Source organism: Empidonax traillii, unplaced genomic scaffold (genome assembly GCF_003031625.1).
Source record: "Empidonax traillii isolate 1590-97213 ecotype Southwest subspecies unplaced genomic scaffold, ASM303162v1 scaffold43:size1863611, whole genome shotgun sequence".
Classification (NCBI taxonomy): Eukaryota; Metazoa; Chordata; class Aves; order Passeriformes; family Tyrannidae; genus Empidonax; species Empidonax traillii.
This window is the reverse complement of record NW_020955236.1, coordinates 1,211,773-1,229,818: the sequence shown is the minus strand read 5'-3', so window position 1 is coordinate 1,229,818 and position 18,046 is coordinate 1,211,773. Positions and strand designations below refer to the sequence as shown.

The 18,046-nt window shown below is 52.5% G+C and overlaps 1 protein-coding gene across 3 annotated transcripts; it reads left to right on the top strand.

The window, feature by feature from the left end:
* The first annotated feature begins 1,068 nt into the window (after positions 1–1,068).
* On the top strand, positions 1,069–18,016 carry CAMKK2 (calcium/calmodulin dependent protein kinase kinase 2). 3 transcript variants are annotated; one of them, XM_027878572.1, is made up of 18 exons: positions 1,069–1,165; positions 5,346–5,473; positions 5,899–6,367; positions 7,038–7,085; positions 7,479–7,532; positions 7,658–7,709; positions 7,802–7,935; positions 8,534–8,570; positions 9,338–9,359; positions 9,653–9,741; positions 9,847–10,046; positions 10,137–10,190; positions 10,644–10,717; positions 11,268–11,355; positions 11,603–11,701; positions 12,232–12,360; positions 14,242–14,342; positions 14,702–18,016. In XM_027878572.1, exons 3-18 carry the CDS (start codon positions 6,068–6,070, stop codon positions 14,772–14,774), a joined length of 1,554 nt encoding a protein of 517 aa, XP_027734373.1. In that variant the 5' UTR covers positions 1,069–1,165; positions 5,346–5,473; positions 5,899–6,067; the 3' UTR covers positions 14,775–18,016. The 3 variants fall into 3 exon arrangements, 2 of the variants coding, with proteins under 2 accessions (XP_027734373.1, XP_027734374.1); XR_003570632.1 differs by lacking the exon at positions 14,702–18,016 and having other exon boundaries at positions 12,213–12,360; XM_027878573.1 differs by lacking the exon at positions 11,603–11,701.
* The last annotated feature ends 30 nt before the right edge of the window (positions 18,017–18,046 follow it).

The following is an 18,046-nucleotide window of genomic DNA, read 5'->3' as shown; positions in this document are numbered from 1 at the left end:
CAGCAAAGAGGAGGCCAGCTTTGTGGGAATGCTGGTGCTGGTGGCTCATTCCCTCTCAGCTATGTTCTAATCACTGTCAAGGGGTTCAGTCCTTAAAATGTTTGGAGCACCTACTATGTTACAGCAAGTGCATAAGCTTGATTTCTAGAGTGGCTTTCAAGATCCTGGTCAAAATAGCAGCGTTTATCAACAAAGCTGGCATGGGAGCCTGGCTCTACTCCGGGAGCTCTACAGTGTCAAAGACAGGTCTCAAAGCAAAAAGAGGAAGAGGGTTTGGCCAGCTGTGGCTTTCACATCTTTCAGCTCGAGGCTAAAACTGTTGCTTCATGAAAAGAAGAGTCCAGAAAACCACAGGCGAGCTCTGTACTGGATGGGAAGGTGTTCCAGCAGAAAAGCCAAGTAATTTGCATGGACAGAGTAAAGAGGCTGTTTCCTCAGGGCTGGTGCAAAGCCGGGGTGTTATAAAGGTTTCTGTCCCACCACTGCAGAGCTGCAACTTGCGTGGGGGCTGTGTTTGGTGGGGGCAATGGCCTGGCAGTGGCAGCTTCGACATTCCCAAACTGATTTCCAAAGCTCCCCTTCAGGTGATCATTTGGGCAACCGCTCAGCGAAGGTCCGGGGGGAGCTGGCACAGGTAACCAACCCAGTTCGCACCCAGCCGCTGGAAACGCGGTGTTGCAAAAGGGCCAGAGGAGAAGGGGCGGCGGGGGACGGCGGGGTTCGTGTGCCCCCAGGCAGGACAGGGGAGCCCGCAGCGGGAGCGGGACCGCGGGAGCTCCGCGCTGCATCCCGCGGGGAGGCGAGGCGGGGCAGCGCGGCCCGAGGGGGGATAAAACACCGGAAAATAATAATTATGCATAAACGAAAGAACAAAACCCACCCCAAGAGAGGCTCGCGGCGAGGGTGGGCGGGCAGGATGCGGCTGCCCGGGGGGGAAACCTGCCCTTCCCCGGGGCGGAGCGGGGCCTCCCTCCCCTCCCTCCCTCCCCTCCTTCCATCGCTCCCTCCCTCTCTCCTTCCCTCCCTCCTTCCCTCGCTCGCTGCCGCCGCCGGAGCGGAACCGAAAGCGAAGGCGGCGCCGGGCGGCCGCGCTCCGGCCCAGGGCTGCGGGGGCTGCGGGGATCGCGGGGTCGCTCCCCCCGGGCGGAGCGACGCGTCCCGCCAGGTCGGTGCTGCGGGAGCGGGCGGGGAGGCCGGGCGGGCCCACGCGGGGGACGCGCCCGCGGCCGCGGAGACAAAGCCGCGCCTGGAGGGACCGCGCGGGCGGGGGCCGGGATGGAGCCGGGATGGAGCAGGGGATGGAGCCGGGGCTGCGGGCGGCGAACGGCATCGCCTCCGGACGGGGCTCCCCGCGGGTTCGGGGCCGGCCTGTGCGGGCACTCGGGGCTGTCATTTCCCCATCCCGCTCCCGGGAGCTGCGCCGTGGCCGCCCGGGCCCCGCACACATCCCGCGCCCGCCGGCCCCGGCGGCATCCCGGGAGTGGGAATGGGACACGGCGGGGGCGTCCCACAAACCCCCATGGGGCTCCTGCCCGCGGGGGGCTGAGCGCCGGGACCAGGGGTGCCGGGGAAAGATAGGCCATGAGGTTGGGAAAAGGGGGGGGATTTTTAAGGTCAAGGGGCAAATGAGAGACCAGGAGAAGATGTAGCTGGTGGAGCAACTGCGTTCCAGGGACAGGTCGCGTTAGAAACAGCCACAGGTTGGGTTGCTGCGAGTCACCGAGTGTGGATGGGAGGTGGGATGCAGCCCTGCGGCCACGTGCACGGCACGGGAGCATCAGGAGCGTGGAGGTGACAGTAAAGACCAAAAGCAGAAGCGAGATGACCACAGGACGCTGGTGTGATGGAAGGGTGGGCTGTTTGTGAGGCTGTGCGATGCTACAGGGGCAGAAAACAGCCCTGGGGACAGGACCAGGTGGTCCTCGGGGCCAGGGAGACCGTGCTGGGGAGAGGGTAGCTGTGGGCACTGAAGTTCCCTTCATGGCCCCAACTGAAGAAAAAGCCCCTCACCTGGGAGACGGAGCCCTGTCCTTCTCCTGGCCCCTTTCCATGAGCACTTTGTTTTGGGAGAAATAGCCAACAAACCCCAGAAGCCCATACCTGAGTGTGCCACGAGGGGTGTCTGATGGACCAGCACTGTTCCAGGGATGTAATTTGGAGGAGGCTTTGCTTTCAACTCAGCCCTAATGTCTTTTAAGTGGCATTCAGAGAGTGCAGAGCTGCTTTCCTTTCCTCTCTTGTGGCCATTGCAGGCTGGAGCCGATGTTTCCAGGAAAGCTGGGAGCCACTTGTCAATGCTGGACAAGCGGACAGTGGTGGCTTGAGCTCATCCCAGCCTGTGCTCAAATCCAATGCCTGGAGCTTACACTCTTCTTTTGGGATACTCATTATATGTTTAATCCTCACGACTATAAAATATCTTGGTAAAGATGTTTTTGTGACTGCTATTGAAACCTGCCTCTGGGTTTCACCCCACTACAATGCTCTCAGTCTGCTTTCGCACATTTTCCCAGTTCTTTCCCTGGTATTGGACGGGCCAGGCAGCACAAGAGGCTCTTCTGTTTGCCCCTGGGATGATGAAAAGCTTCTCTGCTTCGGCACAGGGACTGAGCGTAGATGGGGGCTGGTGCCTGTCTCCAATATCTCATAATTTTGGGTGTCCTCTGACTTCTAGAGAAGCAGCTGAGAGATTTTTTTCCCATTAAAAGTCAGGTGGGGATGCATATGGCCTTTGTATACTACAGTGACTAATATATTTCTGGCAAGGTCTGCACTCACCCGTAGGAAGGGAAACTGTGATCGATGCCCCCGTTGCTGCAGATGACACCACTCTTGGCACAGGCACTTTCACCGCTGACCGTGACCAGGGAAAGCAAAATAGCCACTGGACTCAGCCCAGGGGGACCAATAACTGCCCCAGGCTGGCCCCAGCTGGCTTTTAACCACAGACCTTCAGTGGCAGCAGGGAGGATCCCCTGTGAGTAAAACCGCCCTGGTTTAGGTGGTTTGAGTTGTTTTGTTGTGAGCAGCTTGTTTTGCAGTGTGGGAGCTGACCCCCAAATAAGGGTGGGTGGAGGTGTCACTGCTGAGCTGCCACCAAGTCTTGCTCCCTTGGGAGGGTCTGATCCTGACTCTGTGTCTGGCCTTGCCACAGGGAAGCATGTAGAGGGGGGAAGGCGAGTGTGTGGCAGCACCACCCCATCACCTGCCAGGCACCTGGGTGGAGAAGCAGTTCCAGGGAGGGAAGGGCAGGCTGAGGCATCCATATGCTCCCCTTTAAACCTTGTGCTGGCTGCAAGGTGTCATCCTCTGCACTCCCCCAAAATCGGTCGGCGTGTTCCCATCCGGGGGTGGCTGCATCCTGGCAGGGACCAAGCACTCACAGCAGAGCTGGGGCGGCCCAAGGGGGGCTGTGGAATCGCTTCCCTCTCGTGGGGGCCGATTTCACTCCCATTCGTTTCCGCTTAAGCCACGTGGACACTGAGCGAGAGGCAGAGCTGCTGCCAGGGCTTCACAGACCTCTTTTCATTTTAATATCCCTCTCCTTGCTGAATTAGATGCGAGACTGATTGCTTCAATAATCCTGCTGCAGCCGCTATGGGTTATATATGGATTGCAGCCAAGAGCTGTGCCGATAAATCATTCCTATACACCAGGCTGTTATATTTCCTGAGGATTTTGTGGGCATGTGCTGCTCCCTTTTACATAAGGATCTGCTGGAGTTCATACCAGAATGTGCTGCTTTTCCCCAGGAAAGGACCCGGATGGGTTGGTGAAGCCGGAGCCTCCAGGCCGTATTTCCCCTCTTTGGGTTTATTCCCCCCCATCCCAGCTATTTCACTTTTCCCTTTGGCTGGGAATACAGTTGTTTTCCTCCACCTTCTCCTCCTCAGCCTCCTGATGTGCTTATTAAGGATAACAGGGCTGTGTTCAACCGTGTGACCCCACTTTTGAGTTTTTCCTGGGGAGGGTGTCAACTCACAGGACAATTTCATCAAAACCCCATCCTCTGACCCTCTGCACACACGCAAAGGGGAAACCCCTCAGATTTTCCACTCCAGACAATGTTATGATGAGGCTTGGATGACTTTTAGCCTGTTTACAGAGCCTGGGGAAGCCTGCTTGAATTAATCAGACTTGATATGTTTATCCTGGTCAAGCCAATTAACTCCCGCCGGCCAGGACACGCTCAGCTCTTAAGTGTGACAAGACTTTATAACTCAATTTTACTCCAGCCCGGCAAAGTTTTGCAGGAACCCTTGGAAATTTGGATGCTCTGGGGGCAGGATGGGATGCCCAGCCACGCTGCGCCACTGCTGGAGACTGGTGCTGCTGCCAGTGATGTTCCTGGGATGGCTTCATCCTGGGGCTGCCGTGATGAGCTGCCTTTTTTGGTGCGGACGCGGCGCCCGGCGAGGGTACAGGGCACAGCATTCGGGATCGGCTCCGGCTTCAGGGGCAGCTATTTATATGTGCCCGCTGGAGGGGTGCCCACAGCAAGCCAGGCAAATGGCAACTGGCCTCGAGGTGCATCCCTGTGGATTCAGGATGAATGGGGGGGGGCTGCCTGTTTGTTTTAATCCATTTGGGAGGGCATTAAAACACACTGCCGTGGGCTGCCAGCAGCGCCGAGGGGGAATTCAGCTTGGCTGGTGGCTCCTGGCTCTCTCACCCAGCAAAATCTCATCCAGGAGCGGATTCAGCCCCACCAAATGCGGCGTTTCTGAAATAGTTTGTCCTTGTTGCTGTTCGTTGGCTTATTTATAGCCTCCCCATCCCTGTGCTTCTCCGTGCCTCGAAGCAGCCAAGCAGTGCCGGGCTGGCTTTAGCTCCAGGCCGATCCCACTTGGGCAAAGAGGCTCCGGTTTATAGATTGGTGTTGAAAACAGCAATTAGGCCATTGTGAAGCCTCGAGGACGGGGGAGACGATTTGATTTCTGTACTTGACCCATAATTTCTGCTGGGCTGATTCACAGTGGTTGTGGTGCGGGTGCATCACGGAAACTTCAATGGAGATGAGTGGAGCTAATTTTATCCGACCGCCTCGTCGAGGTGTGGGAACCAGGCAGAAAAACGCCTCAGACCCTGTTCCTGCTTCAGGGCTGGTTGTTTCAGGATATTTTTTTTTCTCTTCCTTCTGTGGCAACTTGTTAACCTAGAAATTAAAAACAGCACCTGTGCTGCAGCAGGGAAGAGCAATGGTTTACAGCCAATTGCCCATCAAACTGCCCTGGCTGCTGCAGCACGTTTTAATTAAGACCATTTCCCCCCCTTTTTAAATTATTATTTAATTATTTGATTTTTTAAAATTCTTTGTTGCTAACAGTTTTCTTATTTATCTCAAGGTCCAGGGATATAAGTTTTGCACAGAAGGCCATAAGGGAACCTGGGGCGAGGAAGAGAAATCACTGGCAATGACGAGCTGTGGGAAGAGGCAGTGAGCTGGGGGGGCTGATCCTGCACCCCACGATTGGTAAGTGGGTCCCTGTGCCCTGGAACTGCTTCCTTTGGGGGGTGTTTGTCAGAGATGTGCCTGCTCCGAGCACTAAAGTAGGGAACTCAGCAATATTTATGCCACTATAGTGCAAGGCTGGATCCTGCCTCTGTAAAATAACACCTTGGGGTATTTCCGTAGTGGAGATGATGGAATTGTTATTTCCTGGGTGTTTAGATAAAAAGGATGGAAGGAGCAGTGGCAGCAGCCTTGGGGCTGAGTCTGGCTCCAACCTGGGGTCTGCCCCATGGCAGGGTGGGTGCACATCCCCAGTGCCATCGTGTGCCAGTGCCCTTGGTTTTACCATTCTCCACGGAATGACTAAATCAATCTGTAGAGCAATGACCGGCGGGAGGAAATCCTGCTTTCCAGGGAAGTCTGGCTGACCCACCCTGTGTTCGCAGGGACACCTCCCCGTGGCAGCATGGCCAGGATGAGGCCGTCTCTCACTCCGCACCGCAACGTGTCCCCGGGATCTCGCCCGCCCCGCGGCCCCTCTGCCGTGCCGGAGGCTGCGGCCGAGCCCCCACGGCGCTGCGGGACCCCCCGGCGCTGAGCCCCTGCCCCGCCGGCATGGCCTCGCTCATCGTGGTGACCGAGCACGACGCTGCGGCGAGCGCGAGCGAGGAGGAGATGGACGTGCCCGGCAGCGACGGTTTCAGAGATGGCCGTAAGCTGCACCTCTCCGGCCGAAAGCTGTCCCTGCAGGAGCGGCCGCAGCCGGCGCGCTCGCCCGGCAACGGCGACGGCGCCAACGAACGCTTCATCTACCCGTCCCTGCCCTACTCCCCGGTGACGTCCCCACACTCCTCCCCGCGGCTGCCACGGCGGCCCACGGTGGAGTCCAACCGCGTGTCCATCACGGGACTGCAGGTGAGGGGGTGAACGCTGCTCCCATGGTTGTCCTGCCCCTGCCCTCCTGGATTTCCCCGCTGTGGCGTTGCTTCCCGCTTGGTTTTTTGTCTGCATATGTGTGGCGGGAGGTGGTGGGACATCCCAGTCCATCCTGGGCCACAGGGATACCCCTTAGGAAGTTGAGTCCTCCAACTCACTGTTTTTGGTGCCTTTTGCTGATGCCACCAGCTCTCACGGCTGCGTTTTGGGGAAGATGGGAGCATACTGCGCTTCTCTTTCTCTCCTCCTTAAAAATAAAAAAACAGAGAGATCCACTGAGACCTAAAGAGAAAACAGCCCTGCCTGCCCCCAGCCTGACAGAAAACAGGCAGCAAGCAGCTGCTCTGTCCAGAAGAAATAAAATTACTCGGCGCCAAGTCGCCAGCGTTAAACCCCCGGGCTCTCCCAGCCCATCACGCACTCTCGTTCCACCTGAGTGGTCAGTATCATTAATGTTAGCAATTAAACATCTATAAACACACCAACGTGTGTGGCTCATGAATCAAAGATGCCCGGCCCCACGTGGGTGCCCAGGCAGAGCAGGATGAGGGGTGAGTTTGCTGAGAAAGTTTTGCTGGAGCTTTAAAGGGAGGAGAGTAAACCCGAGTGGTTTGGTGGCTCCTGTCTGACCCCCACTCTCTCTCCACAGGACTGTGTGCAGCTCAACCAGTACAAACTGAAGGATGAGATTGGGAAGGTGAATATTGGCTGGGTTTGGGGTGGGACGGGGGGATTTGGGGTGGGAGGGTGTTGGGCTCACTTTCATTTTCCAACCAGTGAGGTGGCAAGTTCAGCCACTCACCACAGCAGCTCTTTGTTGCCCCTGGTCTGTTCTGAGTGGTGCTGGTTGAATTGTATATTTTAAAAATTATTATTTATTTTCCCTATTCCCCCTTCCTCCCAAGAAATGGGGCATTTGAAGCTTTTCTTTGCTGTTGGTGTGATGTCAGAGCGCACACCCCACTCCTCCCAGCATTGCTCTGTGATCCTGGTGGGGGTTGGTTTGCAGGGGAGTGCAGAGCCTGGTTTGGTGATGTGGGTTTTTTTGAATTGTCCCTAACTGGTGCTCCACGGCTGTGCCCCTCTCCAGGGCTCCTATGGGGTGGTGAAGCTGGCCTACAATGAGGACGATAACACCTACTATGTGAGTAGTGCATGACCCTGGAGCAGGGCAGATGGGATTGGGATGGATCCCCTCCAGCTGACCCCCTGTGCCAGCCCCATCCCACCAAATTTGCCCTAAATTCCACATCTGTTCCCCTCTTGCAGGCAATGAAGGTTCTCTCCAAAAAGAAGCTGATGAGGCAGGCGGGCTTCCCCCGTAAGTGGCACAAAACCTTTAGGGTGGGGGACATTTTGGGGGCCTGGGGGGATGGATCCTGACCAGACACCCCGTCTTTGCCTTTCCCACAGGCCGCCCTCCGCCCCGTGGGGCCAAAGTGGCCTCTGAGGGCTGCCTGCAGCCCAGGGGGCCCATCGAGCAGGTCTACCAGGAGATTGCCATCCTCAAGAAGCTGGACCACCCCAATGTGGTGAAGCTGGTGGAGGTGAGTGCTGACCAGCCCTTTCCCAAAACTCATCCTGAGCGGGTGGAAGGAAGTGACTGCAGAGGGGGTGGGATGGTCATGGCAAGCCCTGCCTTTGGGAGACTCGTCTTTTCCTTGGTTTGAAAGGGGTTTTTTTTGGTCATCTCCCAAAAGAGGACTTTCTTTCTTCCCTGCTCAGAAAGGGAAATGCAGAAAAATGTTGCTTCCTTGGAGGAAACAAGTGCTCAGATGGGTTTGGGGGAAGAACTGGTGTTTCTGTGGGTTCAGCAGTGCAGCTGCCTTGCCCTCCACCCACTGCCTTGTATGAAATGGTCCAGAAAATCAAGAATTAAGGATGTGCAGGCTGGAGTTTATTTGGCTCATGAGTCAGATGATGCTTCCTGTGTGTTTTAAATATTTGCTTCCTTGAAGTACAGCTACATCTCTGTCCTCCTTTTTTTTCCCCCACCCTTGTGGGTAGAAGCTCGGAGACGAGCAGACCGTGCTGATGGTGCAGATGGTGCAGAACTGAGATGGCTGCTAAATAAAATATCACAATGTTTAATTTGCAAGGGTTTTTTTTGGCGCTGTTTAACTGCCTTTCTACTTCTTTCGGCAGGTCCTGGATGACCCCAGCGAGGACCACCTGTACATGGGTAACTGTCCACTGCCCTGGGGGGTTCAGAGGGACAGGTCAAAACGTTCCTGCTGTCTTTTGGGGTGGCTGTGTGTGGAGTTGGGTCTCTCCTTCACTGTGGGTATAGCCTGGATGTGCTGGAGGAGCAAAATGGATGCAGTCTGGGTTGTGAAGGGAGACAGAACAACATTTTACTGGCTTTAATTCAACGTCAGGACATGCTTTGCCATGAAAGGCACCAGCATTGATTACTGTCAGCTTTGAAACGGGGCTGATAGAAAGTAGTTTCATTTGCTTGGCTTCGAGAACAAGGCACAAGTTAATTACCCACAGTATGAATGAGCCCCTTCGCACCCTGTCTGGCAGACCACAGTGATTTGCTTGATGCAAATATACACTTTTGGAGGAGATATTTCTATTTCATCATTTATGTTCAGCCTGTACTAGTGGAGGAGTGTGTGATGCCTTCATGGCCAAGTGCAGAGGTTTGCTCAGGGCATGGGCTGGGACTTTTTGGTGGCCAACTGAGGGTTTTAGTGTGCCATGGAGGGCACTTCATGATGCTGAGGCTGCAGCACGGAGAAGGCAGTTGGCAGCATCCCCTTAACTGAAAATGGGAGCAACCCAAATGCCACGTGCCTTGCATAAGACGTCATCTCCTTTTTAAAAATAACACATTATTTTTAGAATTTTTGTCATTAAAATAATTGCTTTTGTGCTGAGACTGTGCTCGGAGGAGCTCTCCCCTGTAAGCGATCCGTAATCACCTTCTCTTTTGTGTTGCAGTGTTTGAACTGGTGAAGCAGGGGTGAGTACTGAGTTCCAGATTTAAACCTACTAATGCATGAACATGAGATGGGTTTGTGGGTGGCACAGCTCAGCCATCCCAGTGGGTGCAGGCTGCAGAGGTGACAGGGAGGGGTGTAGGGTGGGGCTCCTACAGGTTTGAGTAGCATCTCCCCAAGGTAGTTACAGCTGTGTACATCCTGCATGTGCCTGTGTTTGGGGTTGTGTGCTGTCACCAGGCAGTGGCAAAGCCCCCAGGACCTGTTTCGGCACATCCAGATGAAGGATGAACTCCATTCTCTGTTTCCTTTGCAGCCCAGTGATGGAAATCCCAACCCTGAAACCTCTCAGCGAGGACCAGGCTCGGTTCTACTTCCAGGATCTGATCAAGGGCATCGAATACTGTAAGTGTCTCTGCAAAAAGGATGGGATTTCTGGAGCTGGACTTTCTGCTGGTGTACGGTGCTGTTGTGCTGCTGCTGCATCACCTGTTTTCCCTCTGGCTGCAGTGCACTATCAGAAGATAATCCATCGGGATATTAAACCTTCCAACCTCCTCGTGGGGGAAGATGGGCACGTCAAGATCGCCGACTTTGGAGTGAGCAACGAGTTCAAGGGAGCCGACGCCCTCTTAACCAACACAGTGGGCACCCCTGCCTTCATGGCCCCGGAGACGCTCTCCGAAACCAGGAAAATCTTCTCTGGAAAGGTATTTAACAGCCATTTCAGGGGTTTGGGACTAATCTTCCTCTCACACACTGTCTGTTGTGGATCTAACTGGGCTTCCTTCACTCTGCAGGCTTTGGATGTCTGGGCCATGGGGATCACGCTGTACTGCTTCGTGTTTGGGCAGGTAATGACATGGACTTTTTGGTGCTGTTGGTGTTCTGGGGGGTTTGGCAAGTGCCTCCCATGTTCCAGGCATGTGGTGGGATGGGCACCCCCCATCCCTGTTTGAGACAAGTGGAGATGGGGATATGTGGGTGGAAACGAGGAACCTCTGCCTGTCCTCAGGATGGGGTGCAGACAAAAGGGCTGTGTTCTCTTTTTCCCCAGGGGAATAAATTCTGTGCCTGGGCAGATTTTTTAGGAAAGAAGCTCTTGTAGTTATTGGTAATTTTTGTTCGAATGTTATTTTTGCTGCATTTAAAAGTAGACAATGATATAATAGGAATTTATATTTATATTTATAACTGGATCCTTGCTCTCCTTCAAACCCCACAAGATCCTGGTGTTCCCTTGGCTGCCCCACTGCTGCCTCTTAACAGAGGTCGTTGCTTTCCTCATTGCTCTTTTCCTTTGATAGTGCCCTTTTATGGATGAAAGGATCCTGAGTTTACACAATAAAATCAAGACCCAAACGTTGGAGTTCCCGGACCAGTAAGTACTCAAAAATAAAAACAACCCATCAGTCCTTACTTTACAACTCACGTGAGTTGTTTCTCAGGCGGTGCCTGGGTAGGGCTGGGCCTGCTCTGCTGTGGTTTTGCAAAATTCAGGCTCTGAGCCCTTCTGTTGGCCTTGGCCCTGGAAAACATCCTTGGCATTAAACATGAAGGCAACAACTCCTGGTTTGCAGTTGCTGAAGAAGGAGCAATTGAAGTTGCAGAGGCATTTGAGGGAACGGATTAACCTCTGCAGTTACTGCCTGTTGGGTTTTAGCCTGGGTGGAGCTGGTGTTGGGCTCTCCCAGCCCTGTACATGTGGGATCATTTTTCAGATTGCCTCAAAAGGAGATGTTTGGCTTCCCTGGGGGATTTGTGGAGGAGGGATTGCTTGGCACCTGGGTGCCCAAGGACCTGGAGCTGCATCGCTGCCAGGGCTGGGGTTCAGCCCCAATCTGCCCAGAAAGGCCCACAGTGGTGCTGAGGTGAAGAGCAGAGGCAGCATCCATCCCCTTCCCCATCTCACCTCTCTCTTCTTCCCACAGGCCAGAAGTTACGGACTTCCTGAAGGATTTGATTACACGGATGTTGGATAAAAATCCCGAATCTCGAATTTCGGTCCCAGAAATCAAGGTACTGACCCAACCCCCTGGTGCTGGCTGTGGCTTCACTTCTGTTGGGTTCTCCTTGCTCAGCTTTTATGCGGGAGTCAGTTTGATCGTGCCAGGCTAGGTCCTCCCCCTGTGCCCAGGGCCCCTGGGCAGGTAAGTCCCAGCACCTTCCCCTGCTCCGGGACCTGCTCAGCTTTGGGACCTTTGGTGCCTAGAGAAGCCACAGGCAAAAGGAAATCCCCTGAGCACAGTATTTCCTCTGCTACCAGGAAAGTACTGTGCAACAGCCTTTCGCAGGAGATTTCTGGTCCTTCGCCCCTGCAGGAGCCTGGAAGGGGCGAGAAGCTGAGAGGATGGAGGAGACTCAGGTAGGGGGAAAGGATTGTGGGGGAATTGCTGAACCGTTTTGTGCTCCTCCTGCAGCCGTCCAAGTCACCAGGTGTGTGGGCAAGGACAAAGAGGGGCTCTGCCTTCCGTCGTGGATTAATCCAGGTCCAAGACTAGGGCTCGGTGGGTCTCCCCATCACTGCTGCTCGTCTGGAATAAGTAATTCCTGCCTCTTGGTGCTGTCTCATCCATAAAATGAGATTGAAAATAGGTCTTCTCCCCTAAAACCCACTGAGATGCCCAGGGCTGTAGGTCACCAAGGTTATGACTTGGTTGTGTGGATGGGGCCAGCACTGGCTCCGGATGAGCTGCATCATGGACTGAGCTGTTCCTGGCGGTGCTGGGATGAGCTGGTTCACCAGGGGGATGGCACATCCCTCCCCTGCTCCCTGGTGTTTCAGGAGCACGTAGGGGCCGTAGCTTGGGCAAGGAGATGCGTTTGCCAGGCTTGTGCTGTTTGAGTTATGAAAAAGAGGAAATCATTCCTGACAGGCTGTGTTATTAATTGAAGTTGCACCCTTGGGTCACCAAGAACGGAGCGGAGCTGCTGCCCACGGAGGATGAGAACTGCACCCTCGTTGAGGTGACGGAAGAGGAGGTGGAGAATTCAGTCAAGCACATCCCCAGCCTGGCCACCGTGGTGAGTATGAAGGGGTTGATGGTCTGTGGATGCATATCCAGGTCCTTGCTGCCTGCAGGGGTGGTCCTGAGCAGCTGGAGGTTGCTGCTGAGGAGCAATAGCATTGGGCAGGATTAGAGCAAAGCCCTTCCCTCTCTCGGAAAGAAGTGCCACAAGACATTTCAGCATCTCAGGGCCTCAGCATTTTGCTGGAGGTGGCTGTACCATATGCAGGGGAATATTCCAGAACAGTCCCAAAGGGAACTGTCAGTGGGTTGCCGGTCTCCACGCTTGAGCTGGCTGTCCAAATATCGCTGTGTTTGCTCAGGGCAAAAGTGCATCTGGTCCAGAACCTGCCTCCAGAACCTGCTCCTGCAGCCAGGAGCAGGTGTTTTGGCCAGGCATGAGGAGCTCCTGCCCTGTTCTGCCTGTCCAGCCATAGGGGCTGTGGGAGCTTCCCAGGATGGAGATTTTATCTGGGCCACAACGTGCGCCAGCCCCAGCCTGGAGCTATTCTTGGTGACTTCATCTCATCTCTTTTCAAGCTCATATTTTTATTCTCTGCAACCCCCTGTGGTGGTGAGAAAGACAGTGTAACCCTGCCCTGCGTGGAAAGTGAAATTCCTGTAGGTTTTGAACCTAGTGATGTCTTTGGGTGCCGCCAGCCCTTGTGAGGAGAAACAGCGAGCGACCATTCACAGTTCCCTGCCACGGTGTTATCACACCCAGGCTGTGATATTTTGAAGTACAGGTCTCTCTTTGAAGCTCCTTTTCCATCTCACAGCTGTGCCCACATCTGGCCCCATTTCTGGAGCTCTTTCTACTTCAGTACCCTGCAGAAGTCTTGTTGACCGCAGATATGTTAATATGCAAATGTGCCTTCTGCAGCTCAGGCTGAAAAAGCAGATGTTGCTCTAATGAGATCACCACTGATGAGGGATTTTCCCCCTTTTTTTCTGTTCAGAGGTGACTTGTTCAGTGGGCTCAGTGCTCCCAACCCCGCTGAAACCCAGGTGGTTTTAGCACAGCTCAAGGCAAGTGAGATTTAATGAGGCTCTTGCCTCTTAAATATCTCTGCCTCCAGGCAGATCTTGTATTCTCACATTTGCATTTGTTCTTCAAAATTACCCTCTGGTGCCTGATCTTTGTGCAGCCAAGTGCAGGCATTAACACTCCAGTACGAGATTCACTCATGTGGCTTCAAATCTCCCATAAAATGCCTTCCCCTTCAGACACCCAAGGGCTCTCAGGCTGCAGTGACGAGCAGAGGCAGAAGGCACAGAGGGACGAGAATCAACACCAAATGAAGCCAGGGTGAATGTGCTGAGGCAGTGGCCAGTGCTGCTCACCTTGTTGTCTGCTCCCACCAGCAAAACAAGCTGGGGGATGCCTGGGAAGAGCCCTGACACTTCACTGTGCCCAGCAGTCTCTGGTGCTGGGTAACTTTGTGTTTTGCAGCCAGAGACAGTCAAATGGCCAGCATTTCAGTTTGGTTTTGCTGAATGTTAAGGCAAAATTATGCTGGGTCCTTCTTTCCCCTCTCCCTTTCCAATGATTTTTTCTGCCAGGTAATTCATGGGGAACTGGGAATTGGCAGTAATCAGTAAAACCTTCTTGGGGGGGGAAGAACTTCCCAGACTTGGCTTTGTTCTCTTTCAGCCTCTTGCACCTAATGGGGCTTCATCTGCATGGGTGTCAGATGAGGATACAGCTCCTGTGTTAAGCAGCTGGAGACTTGCAAACATGCTTCCTTTTGGTTTTGGTTTGTTGGGGGTTTTTTAAAAAGAGAATTTTAACTTGTTCTCACTAGTTTTCATAACTACTTGGTCACGAGGGTTGGATATTCCTGTTGCTCTTGAATGAAGGAAAGCACCCCTGGTGAACTCGGTTCTGGTTTTGCAGATCTTGGTTAAGACGATGATCCGGAAGCGATCCTTTGGGAACCCATTCGAGGGGAGCAAGAGGGAGGAGCGGTCGCTGTCCTCCCCTGGGAACCTGCTGCCGTAAGTGTCATCAGCCCAAAATGACATTCCCAGCTTGTCTCACTACTCTGGAGGAGAAATTGAATAGTTGGGCATTGAATATTTCATGGGGGCCATGACTGGGACATTCACACCCCCTCTGTCTGATCTATAACTGCTTTATGGGATTTTTGTGGCATGGAATATCTTGCTCTTCTGATGGGATGAAAAGCATCCTTTTTATCGCACTTCCAACCTGTTATGTGGGAGATGGGGGGAGATGACACATGCCCAGGGTCCCTAAGGTCCCACGGCAGGGAAGGGGCACACACTGCTGTCCCACTGCCTGCTTTGCCTTCCTCTGAGCCACCCAGCAGCCCTTTTATTTCCTTTGAAAACAGGAAACAAGGCAGCGAAGATAATCTGAAATGCAACGACTTGCCCAACGTGGGAGAGGAGGAACTTCTTTCATGAACATCAACCCTCCGGTTCTGTTGAGCAACTCAATCCAGGGCACGTCACAAAAGTGTGCAGCTGGGGCTGAGCAACGTTGACAGAGCCCACGCCAAACACAGCATGACACGGCGCTATCTCAGTATAAAGCTGGATGTAGAGCTCACATAGCAGCATGTTATCAGACATCCGACTGTTTGCCATAAACATGGAGCATCTCCGACCACTTGGGACCGCTGACTTCTTGTGGGAGAGGCGCTGGCTGGCGCCGCAGAGGTGAGCTGGTCGTGCCGAGCGGCGACAGAGCTTTGCAAAAAAAAAAAAAAACAAACAACAAAAAACACAAAACCCAAAGCAGTCCAACAAAAATGCATGTTTGGAACTGCTTTTAGCTGGTTTTCATGCCAAGTAATTTCCAGGGACTTAGGGCCAGCGTCCCAGAGGTCTGTGTGCCCATCGTGGGCACGCTCAGAAGGGTGAAGCTTTCGCCAAGTGGATCCACGGCAGTAAAACCACACGCGTGCACTTTGAGAGTTCACGACCTACCGGGAATGTTGTTGCATCTATTTCTTGTCCTTCTGGTTTGTTTTTAATCGACACCTTTTTAACTGCATGGGAACAAAGCAAAAACCCACCCTTTCAGCTTTTTAAAGAATGCCTACCTTTGTGAGCCAAGTTGTGTTAAGCAGCATCTTCAGGACGTTCAGAAAGTGAGGTTAATTACCTCCACGGGTAATTAGCACCTTTCCAAAGGCCTTGGTGCAACCAGGACTTGGTAAGTTAGGTATTCAGTGTATGAAAGGAAAAGGTATTTAAGGGCTTAAGTTCAGTTTGAACTATTTTTGCTGCAGAAATATGAGTGCAAGGTGGTGTTTAGCTGAATGTTTTGAACAATAGAGGAAGCACTAACAGTTTGTTTCTAAATCTTTTACTTGATCTTGGTAGATATATTATTAAATATAAAATTCAGGGTAAAATCCTTCACTTCCATGTACATTACATGGTTTACTACAATTATGCTGTTTTTTAAGTATAGACTTAGGGCTTGCTTAGAATTTAAGATCTTAATGAAATACTCAGATTAGCTAGTGATTTTCAAAGAAACCTTTGTTTTCCAAACTCTTAATCTGGATTCTGGGGCCAATGCTATGTATTTTTGCCAGTTCGTTACCAGTAATTTGTGAATGCCTGTGGATCAGAGGCTTGTTAGTAAATTAAGTGTATACCTAATTCATGGATTGTTTCTTATGAAGAGCTCTTTCACTTTCAGTCAGATTACTCTGATTATTTGTGGTGCTTGTAAAAAAAATAATAACCTATCATGTGGTGGGAGAGACTCTGGTGTCCAGACACGCTTCCCCAAGTTCTCTGTGCTTGGACAAAGCTGGAGAATGGCAGAGTGTGGATGAACTGGAGAGGAGTCAGGGTTTGCCTGAGGAAAGGGGTCACGGTAAGTACAGTTGTTTAGTGGATGGAGAGTGGGGCTGGGAGCGGGGGGGAAAGTCTGATTTCTTCTCTTCTCAGTCTGACGTGGTTGTGTGACCTTGAATGAGGCATTTAAAGTGATGGTGTGCCTGACAGAGGGGGAGGATTCGAGTCTCCCAAGCTTGGAAGGGACTACTAAGGCTTAGTTCCTTGCCCTCAGGAAGAAGGCACCAGGAGACACCCAAGTATTGTGATTAATGGCCTGCTAACTCTGGCCATGGATGCCCTGCCTTTAGGAAGTGACTGTCCCCTTGTCTTCCTTGACCCTGGGCAGCACAAGCAGCAGTGCTCTGAGGTCCTTGGCCCCACTGCAGTCAGACCTGGCCTGGTAATTCCTGGTTAGGACAGGTGTTTGTTAAAGCCAGGACAGCGATAGCAAGGGCACAGGTGCCTACATGAACTGTCCCTTACACCCTTTGATCACTAGAAGTGATGTTCCCCCTACATTGCAATTTATTATGGAAACATTGTGCTGCTGGCCTGTCTCCAGAGCCAGTGAAGACAGTCTGTGGTTTAGGAGCAATATTATGGAGTTTGGAGCCATAAGACACGCACTGTTTTCCTCCCATTTTAGTCCAAGGCTATGCCAAAGCCCTGCAGCTTCAGCTATGGCAAAACCAAACAGCTAACCTGGGGGCCAGCACTGCTCCAGCTGCCTGCTCCCCCTTTCCTAAACAGGACTTTTCATTGTGGAAACGTGTGTGAGTGGGCAGGCTGGTTCTCTAACCCTGCAAATGGACTTGATCTGCCAAAAAAAAAAAATTGCAAAACTAGGGGATCTGAGTCTCTGTAGTTAGTGCATAGCAACGTGTGGTGTGTTTGCTAGAGGTGTGTTGTAGAGATCTCTGTGCTGCCCATCTCTGGTTGTGATCTGCTGGGTGCCTCTTGAGACAGTTTACATTGACCACACAGGTTTGCCTGGTGCAACCACAGCTTCTCAACAGACTGAGCTGTACCAGCTCCTTCCTCAATGCCCCCCCCGCCACAGGGGCCTCAGATACTCCCACAGATCAGTGTCTTAGGGCCAGCATGGGCTCGGTTCTGAAGGATGTAAAGCTCAGCACTTCCCCAAACCGAGTGTCCCTCAGTGCCAGCTCCCCCGGGGCTGCAGCCAAAGGCACCTTTCTGAAGGAAATGCGACGTAGATTTCTCTTGTTGGTCAGCTCTGTTGAAAGCACAAAGCCTTGGCCGTGTGAGGAAGAGTCCTCTAAATGCATGAGCTGTAGAGAAGCTGTCCTGTGTATATAAACCTGCTCAGTTCCCCAGCTGCTGTTCCTTAGTAGTAACGCTGGCTTTCTTCTTATAGTGAACATTTTGCTTGTGCCTTGGAACTGGGCTGTAGCTTGATTTCCCCAACTCCCTTCCTTTCAAGCAAGCCCAGTGCTGACTGGGAGCTTATTGACTGGGTACTAAGCCTTTTTGGCTCTGAAAGCACACAGGAAAGTGCTGAGGGGAAACCAGGCCTCTTGTCTGAGTAGTTTTTCATGGTGGTCCCCTCTTACCTATCAGGCAGTTGATCTGTTTCTTTTCTAAGGTCCTGAACTATTGCTGATTTTTATACTGTTTGTTTAATGACCAAGGCTTGTGTTTCATTCCTACCCCTTTATTATGCATTTAACTTTATCAGGTGTATCAAGTTTAAATACTGTGTATTTACCACTTTTAAATTATATTACCTAAGAAGAAAGAGAAAACAAACCAACAACTAAGTGTTTTTCCACACAGCTGTTCAAGCTTCACTGTACAATATTGAAATAAATGACATGCAATCAAACCCAGAGTTAGTTGATCAAGTGGAACCATTATCC

Coding starts and splice junctions, on each gene's coding strand:
- CAMKK2 (XM_027878572.1), top strand. CDS start 6,068: ATGGCCTCGCTCATCGTGGTGACCGAGCACGACGCTGCGGCGAGCGCG. Junction 10,191..10,643: donor ACTGCTTCGTGTTTGGGCAG/GTAATGACATGG, acceptor TTCCTTTGATAG/TGCCCTTTTATGGATGAAAG. Junction 11,356..11,602: donor TTTCGGTCCCAGAAATCAAG/GTACTGACCCAA, acceptor CTCTGCTACCAG/GAAAGTACTGTGCAACAGCC.